Here is an 8,118-nt window from a genome sequence, read left to right as displayed (position 1 = left end):
TAACTTTTTTGAAGCATTTAGTAATGCAAACCAAAAAAAAAAAAAAAAAAAAAAAAAAAAAAAAACCATTAATCACAAAACCAAATAGCTATAATTATTAATGTATGAACAAATGACCTGCAATTCCTCAAATATTATAATAATCTCCACACAGAGCCTAATGCAGTGTAAACTGAAAATCTGTTAGTTGTAAATAGAACAATATCTGGCACAGATTATATCCAAATGCTACAGAATTTGAACAGAAACTTACTTATTGTACAATGTGAGGTGAAGAGAAATGGCAGGTACAGAGTTAGCCAGGCTGAAGCAGATGCAGCTTCAAGAAACTCAACTGGACTCTCCATGCTTGGGGAAAACGAGTAAGTGGCTGTGCCATAGGTAGACCAAGACATTTACTCAAGAGGTAATATTTAAGGAGACAAACTAACAATGAAAATATCTACCAATTACCCACCCTGCAGTGAAGAGAAGTACCAGGACACACAAACCTTTCTAATAGAGGTATATACTTGAGCCATTTATCTTTTGCTAGTAAAGCTATATGATTTGTGTTCAGAAACTAAAACACTTAAGCACTCAAGAAGCAGAAGACAGGTGGATCTCTGTGAGTTGGAGGCCAGCCTGGTCTACAAAACAAGTTCCAGGTCAGGCTCCAAAGCTACAGAGAAGCCATCTCGAAAAGAAAAAAGAAAAAAGAAGAAACTAAAGCACATACACTCCCCTAAAAGAATAGCAGTACCTCTCCTTATGCCAAGATTTTTACTTCTACCTGGCAACCTATAACAGGTTGTCACATGGCTATAAGAATTTAATATGAATTGTATTTGCTACAATAATCTACCACAAGTGTTTTCTTTTGTTTTTTAATAATCAGATCAGCCTGGTGTGGTAGTGCACAACTTTAACTCCAACACCTGGGAGACAGAGACAGAGGCAGGAAGAGCTAGAGTTCAAAGGCCCACCTGGTCTACATGACAAGTTCCAACCCAGCCAGGTCTTTAGAGAAAAACCCAGTCTCAAAAAGACAATTAGATCGCTATCCAGTGTGGTATTGTAACTCCCTCCAAATACACCAATATTTAACATGGTTGTTTCAAAAATAACACATTGTAAATTTTTCTTCAGTGTAATCTTCAATGTTTATAACAAATGTTAAGAGCATTATCTTACAGTTTTCTTCTAAAAATTACTTGTTATATTACACATTTTATTGCATAATTCTGATAGTCTAGTTTTCTGGTAATTAAACAAGAATGTAGGCTGCTTCTGTCCTTGAACAATCTCAATGGCAGGCCAGTCACTCTAGAAGACAGTCATCCCTGGATCACTCAAAGCGCTGTCAGCATGGGCCTGGCTTGTGCCTGGAGCCGCTATCACTTCTGATGGCCACTTCCCAGTTTAAGACAAAAAAAACATTTCCCATGAAACGTTATAGCTAACATTACAAAATATATGCAGAAGACTCACAGAGGCTATAAAGCTGGTGTCATCAGTAGCTCACCCTTGAAACAGGGACAGGTTTTCAAGTGATACCCAGTAAGTTCTTGCTCTAAAAATAAATGTTCCCGCTTTCAGAGTTCCTATTCTTCAATAGGATGGAACTGAGCAGCTCAACATTGTGCAGTAAAAACCAACCATTCTTCTTAATAAACCCAAAATGTAAAAGGAAACCCGTAAGAGACAAACTTTTCACAGTTAACAATAAATAAAAGTGCACTAAGTGTTCAAGTAGGGCACGTAGTTTAAAAACTACATGTGTCTCTTTGGCTTAGGTCATCTTTTAAAGGCTCTCCTCGGATCCCTGGCATTACTTATTGTAGTCATGACTGTTTGACTACTACGAGCTCCTGGAAACTGTGGATTGATGGGTTCCCGGCCATTGCTTCTACCAGTATATGGAACATATCCCCTTGATTCAAGTCCAGTCTGGACACCATTTCCTAAGAAGAATACAAAAATTACCATTTTTAGAAGTAGTCTATATTATGCTATAGAAACAGTCATTTAAAGTTCCTATATACACTGTAAATGCTTATAATTATCATGGAAAACAAGCACCTTTATTCCATAATGAAAAAAGATGTAGGCTCTGGGGCTCTGCATCAGCTTTACTAAATACATTACCTTGGTACTGAATGAATATAAAGAGAATCTAACTTGAGCAATAAAATTGGAAATAGAATATAAAAAAAAGTAATTGCCTATACTGAAAAAAAGGGAGGGGCAGAGATGTTTGAGTATTGGTGTTTGACTCATACAATTCATGTTTCAATGTAATCAAACTATTGGCAGACAGATTTTCCACATGAGCTGGTTACAAATGTCTTCAGCTACCCTAATCAACTCCAATCACAGAAAGATGCATCTCACAAGACATCCTCAGTTACTTAAAGACAGAAGACCTTTTAAATAGGACTTCAAGGGTCCCTGGGAAGGTCTGAGGAAGACAGCTGCTCTTTGTTAAAGTATTGACTACTATTCTATGGCACCATTTGCCTGGACAGATTCCAGTGTCAAAACAGCCAGTAATTCCTCATATATTATACATAACCACTATATCATAAACATTTGTAAAAAACAGACAAATAAAAGATCTCGTCAGAGGGTCTTTTATTAGTCTTAGTCTTACTAATCAATGATCAGCATAATGGGCCCCAGTGTTAATACAGAATGTGCTCAATACATTGGCCTGGGCAAGTATCTTCTAACTCCTATAAAGTCATTTATTTGGGTATCCTTGTTTACTGGAGTTCCTGTTTAATAGTAAATTATACTTGAAAAGATTATTTTCCTTTACATTTTTCATAATATCCATAATGTTTACATGTCATCACAAATACGGGGAAAAGTCTTACCAACTGGCCCAAATGTACTGGTGCTCACTTTATCCTTCTCATTTTGTACCTGAAAAAAGTGTAAGTTAGACAGATGAAGACAGAAGTAACTCATGTATAAAATAATTCAATTTTAAGGCTTTAACATGGATTAACAATATTTAAAGATTTGTCTACATCCAGCCAATGTTAAAGCATTCAGAAATCTTTCCCCAAAAGCTTCTTAATAGCTTTTATTAATTACACCCACTATTTCCTGATACTATCTTTATTCTGCAAAACTAAATAGCACGTATTATCTACTATCAAAAAGTATATACAGACTCACAGAACCTATGTAATAAAGGCACCTTAAAGATTTTTTATTCAAGACAGGGTCTCATATACCCCAAGTTGGCTTCAAACTAGCTACATAGCCCAGGATGACTTTGAACTTCTAAGACCCTGCCTCCTCCACCTGAGAAATAGGACTTCAGACATGCACTACCAATGCCAGTCTTACGAAGTACTGAGGGGCTGAGCCCAGGACTTCATGCATACTGTAAGGCAAGCAGTCTATCAGTTGTGACCTATATCCCTAGTCCTCAAGATCATTTCCCTTATACTCTGGACATGAGAGGTATAGCCTGATAGTAGTAAAGAGTCAACTTAAGCCGGGCGGTGGCTTTAGTCCCAGCACTCTGGAAGCAGAGGCAGGTGGATATATGTGAGTTCAAGACCAGCCTGGTCTACAAGAGCTAGTTCCAGGACAGCCTCCAAACTCCAAAACCACAGAGAAAACCTGTCTCAAAAAACCAAAAAACAAACAAAAAAAAAAAAAAAAAAAAAAACAAAACAAAAAAAAGCAAAAATCAAACAAATAAAAAAAAAAAAAAAAGAGTAAACTTAACCAATCATAAAAATATGCCATGTATTTGGATTAATTACCGCTTTGTTCTGCTGCCCTCTATAATCTGGGTTTGGCTCACTGAAATTTGGCACTTCTGAATACACCATACAAAACCTAAAAGTAAGTAAAGGACAAGTTAAATGATTTCTGAAGCTCTTTTGTAAAACTTCCTTAACTTACAAGAATGAAAACCTTAAATGTCAAAGAATTATCTTTACAGTAGCTTGCTAATTCATTTGTAACAAAAATTTCCTAAATAGCTATATCCTATATTAACACCCAACTATTTGATTCTCTCATTGAATCCCTTTTGATCAATCACTGTGTATCTGCAAAAACAATCAAAGGTATAAAGAATAAATTCTAGATGATTAAGACAGGCTAGCAAGCCACCACTTCATCCCAGGGATCCTTGTAATTGACAACACAACTTGATCTCTGTTCACACATCAGTATTTTCTTAGCTCTTCAACTATAAACTACATTCAGTTTGGGAAAATCTTAAATTGAGCCTGACAAGGAATAGCCATGAGCAAATGACTTGGAATGGTTGTCACCTAGCTGCCCTTCATTACTGCAGCATCTCTGTATATAGATAGGATCATCAAGCCAGATCCTGTAACCCTGACCAAACGCTTCATAACACATGACTCTAAAGGGCCCCACTGGAGCTACTCTCAAGGCAGCTGAATACTGACAGTGTTTAAACCAGTTACCTACCTACAGCATGAAACCAAGTTTCCAAAGGCCAAGTGGGTATTTTTTATACTTACCAATTATTCTGCAGACATTATTTGAAACTTAAACATACTAATGTATTTTAATACTTACTCCCCGATTTTTTGAAGTTCACCACCTCTTCCAGTATAAAGTGTCAGGCATCCTTTCCACATTGATGCATACCTAGAGGAAAAATAAATCAGGTTTTCAGAAGAATGCATAGCTCTAATTTTTCAGTGTATTTTTTATTAGGTATGAGTGCAAATCAACCCATCTACCTCTCATGTCAAGTCAAATACAATCCATGTAACTCTAATAAAAAATAACACAAAGAAAATTCTACTGCCACATTATGAAATAATCGTTTCAATTATAACCCTAAGAAAACAATTTTGAGTACTACTGGTGAATGGCCCAGGCCTTTCTTGTACATACTAGGCAGCCACTAGGCTATATCCTGGATCTTGTTTTTAAGCCTTACATTTAGGCATCTCCCTAAGTCGCCCAGGTTGGTTTTGAACTTGCTCTGTAGCTGAGTAGCCCCCAACTTTGCCATCTTCCTGTCTCAGCCTCAGGAGGAACTGCTATGTCAGCCACGGGCTCCTATGCCTAGCTTGAGAAAAACTTAACCAGTCATGGTGACACATTTTGAATCCCAGCACTGAGAAGGCTGAAACAGGAAGAACTCATATGTGAGGCCAGACTCCAGGAGGACACTGGAGGGGAGAGAAGTGGTGTTTTGGTAAAGCATGCACTGCTGTTCCTAAAAGTGTTTGTGGATAACAAAGTGGGAGCTGCTTTTCTGTCAGTGAAGAACTGCTCATTGGTTAAAGTTTCTCTAAACTATTTTTTAGAGAAAATGTTACTTTCCCAATGAACTGTTGGGCTACAATTTAAATAATTTTAAAACACAGACCCCCTAATTCCAACAGAAGAAATACCTGTAAAATTCTCTACATTGCACATTTACAGGAAAGCACACTTAAGACAGACCTCTGCGTAACTTAGGAGGAGGGAGGGGAAAGCAAGACCCACCTAAGTCAACAGAAGAGTTAAAGTACATTCTGAGGAGCTTCTGATAGCAGAAATTCAGTATTTGTATTGCCTTCCAGCCACAAGGTATAAGGCTACAACACACTAGTGTTTTCTCTCACTCATTGGCATGGTCATGGGAGACAGCCATTTTACTTCCACTTCTGCAGACAGTTCCCAAGCGCATCAAAATCTGGCAAAACTATCAAAAAAGACCACTAATCTCCCTCTTGCCGGCCTTTCCAAATTTTGCAACTTTTAGTTTCAACATAATGGAACCAATTGTTTATTTTAAATGTAGATGACATCATTATTAAATCTATAAACTAATCAGCTTAGCAGAATCAGGCTGGAAGTCTGGTTTTTCAATGTTTCTTTGTACAACCACCAAGGTAACTTCATGGATTATAACATATATTTTATTATTATTATATTCCTCACCAAAGGAGGGATTCTATTTTGTAGAAGCTAAAGGCATTGAAGTTACAAAGATGGAATTTAGTGTCACAATGACTCAGTGTTTGAGAATAAGATGGCTAAGTCCTGACTCTCACTCACTTCCTGCTTTGATGATACCTTACCTCACTTCCTGAAAATGTTGTAAGGCCTGTGTGATAGTATCAAAGAGCTCCTGCCCAGAGGACTCAATACTACTTCTCTGAGATTCTCTTAGCCAACAGCAATAGCTAACTTTTTTCTGGTTGCTACCAATAAAATTATTACAGTTCTCCTAATCACATAAGCTTCCACAATTCTAAGAAGCTTTCCTGGCCTTTTCTGAAGACTAAGATTTGGTAAAAATTTCAAAAGTTGATGAAAAACAGTGATCCATCTCTATAGCCAACAGTCTGCCAACTAAATGTTCTGAATGTATCAGATGCCCTTCTGTCACTTTCTATCTTATTTGGGGGAGGGGGTGGTTATAAAACACTGATCTTACAGAAGAAATCATTTTCAAGAATGAATGTTTGAGATACTGTCTTCATCTTTTCTGAGTACAAATATGACCACAGAAAATGTCAAATGCAGGCTGGGGCTGTAATTCAGAAGGCAGAATGTTTGCCTGGCATGCAGGAGGCCTCTGGCTCATTCCCAGGGCAATTGGGTACATCCCTGTAATCCCACCACCTGGAAGTAGAGGTAGGAAGATCAGAGGTTCAAATTCACTCTCTTGGACATCTTAAAGTTAAAAAAAAAAAAAAAAAAAAAAAAAAAAGACCTGGAATACAGGAGACACTGTTTCCAAAAGGAAGGTAATGGAAAGAATGACAAATTCCATACCACCTAAATGAAGGGTACAAATAAAGTGTTGGCAGAATCTAAGGCACTAAAAAGGGAAGGAAGTGGAAGACACTACATCAAATGCATGGGCCGATTATAAAGTAGTGTGGTTACCAGCCTACTAAAAAGGCTGACTACCATACATAATTTTTTTAAAAATTAACATTTAAAATGTGAGGGGTGGAGTGAACTCCCTCCCTGGAACACTGTTAGTTGCAAAGGGCGAGCTGCTACGAACTCCACACACCAAAACAGTTCACAGCTTCTTGAAGAAGCCCACGGGTGAGCCAGGCAACTTCAGAACTTGGCAGAACCCCAGAAGTTGGCCAACCCCACACCTACCCCAATTTATGCACACCTACCCTCTGGTCAAACGAATAATATCCCCTGTCTGTATGAGCCCTCCGATCTCATCCCACACAGAAATAGTGATGCTTCCCGTTTTATCAGCTACTTTGCAGGATCTCACTTCATGGCCGTCTTTGGTTTTGGTCACGCGTCCTGTTAAGATTTAAAAACCAAAGGGGGAGGTGTGTTAGATAACGAGTCCGTTCAGGGCAGCTGTCTCACCCTCCTAGGGCTACATGTACACGACTGGCTTGTGTCCCGGGGTAGGAGCCCAGTCCGGGCTAGCGCAGCCAAGAGCACGTGGGGGCGCGGGCGGGGAAGAAGTCCGAGCGCTCCAGGGTGTGGGGCGGGCTGCGGACCCCACTTACCTATCTCCAGGACAATAAAGACGACATTTAAGTTTTTCAGTCCGGCCTTAATGTCTTTTATAAAAAGAGGAGGGTCGTTGACCCCAAACATACTGAGGCAGGTGCGGCTACGCTGCGGAGACCCGCTGGGCAAAGCTTCCCACCCTCCGGGGCCTGGAGCAGAGCCGGGGGAGCAACCTGGGGTGGGGCTAGCGACCGGGGTCAGGAAGCGCTTATTCGGGGCCGAGGAAACCAGCCCTGGAGGCACCAAGCCAAAAGAAAAAAAAAATTTTTTTGGAGGAGGGAAAAAAAAAAAAGACGCTCACAAGTTCCAAAGTCAAAAAGACGACGCACTCCGCACGAGTGGGCGGCGAGCAAAGAAGCGTGCGGACTGGCGCCCCGGCTAAGGGAAGGGGCAGCAGGGGACGGCCCTGCTCCCGTCTCGCTGTCCCTCACACAACACACGCACGCGCGCGCGCGCTCCCTCAGTCCCAGGCTCCGGGAAGGGACTGTGACAGCAAAACCTCAACGGAGGACAGCAAACGCGGACACCGCGTCCCCAGCAGCGACTGCCGAACGCGCCCTCAAGCCGGCTCTATTAGACTGCGTCCCGCCCCTTATGACGCCACGAAGCGTTGCCACGCCCTCAGGCACGCCTCTCGGG

General features: G+C 40.3%; 1 protein-coding gene across 1 annotated transcript; it reads right to left on the bottom strand.

Moving 5' to 3' along the window:
* Positions 1-839: 839 nt before the first annotated feature.
* On the bottom strand, positions 840-7,646 carry Nabp1 (nucleic acid binding protein 1). The gene is made up of 6 exons (XM_051190154.1): positions 7,476-7,646; positions 7,122-7,260; positions 4,558-4,629; positions 3,765-3,840; positions 2,859-2,907; positions 840-1,943 (listed from the first exon to the last, which is right to left on the bottom strand). Exons 1-6 carry the CDS (start codon positions 7,564-7,566, stop codon positions 1,777-1,779), a joined length of 594 nt encoding a protein of 197 aa, XP_051046111.1. The 5' UTR covers positions 7,567-7,646; the 3' UTR covers positions 840-1,776.
* Positions 7,647-8,118: the final 472 nt, after the last annotated feature.

Source organism: Phodopus roborovskii, unplaced genomic scaffold, assembly GCF_943737965.1.
Source record: "Phodopus roborovskii unplaced genomic scaffold, PHOROB, whole genome shotgun sequence".
Classification (NCBI taxonomy): domain Eukaryota; kingdom Metazoa; phylum Chordata; class Mammalia; order Rodentia; family Cricetidae; genus Phodopus; species Phodopus roborovskii.
The sequence above is the reverse complement of the archived record's forward strand: the minus strand, read 5'-3'. Positions and strand labels throughout refer to the sequence as shown.

Coding starts and splice junctions, on each gene's coding strand:
- Nabp1 (XM_051190154.1), bottom strand. CDS start 7,566: ATGTTTGGGGTCAACGACCCTCCTCTTTTTATAAAAGACATTAAGGCC. Junction 4,630..7,121: donor ATTATTCGTTTGACCAGAGG/GTAGGTGTGCAT, acceptor TTTTTCCTCTAG/GTATGCATCAATGTGGAAAG. Junction 3,841..4,557: donor GAACTTCAAAAAATCGGGGA/GTAAGTATTAAA, acceptor ACTTACTTTTAG/GTTTTGTATGGTGTATTCAG.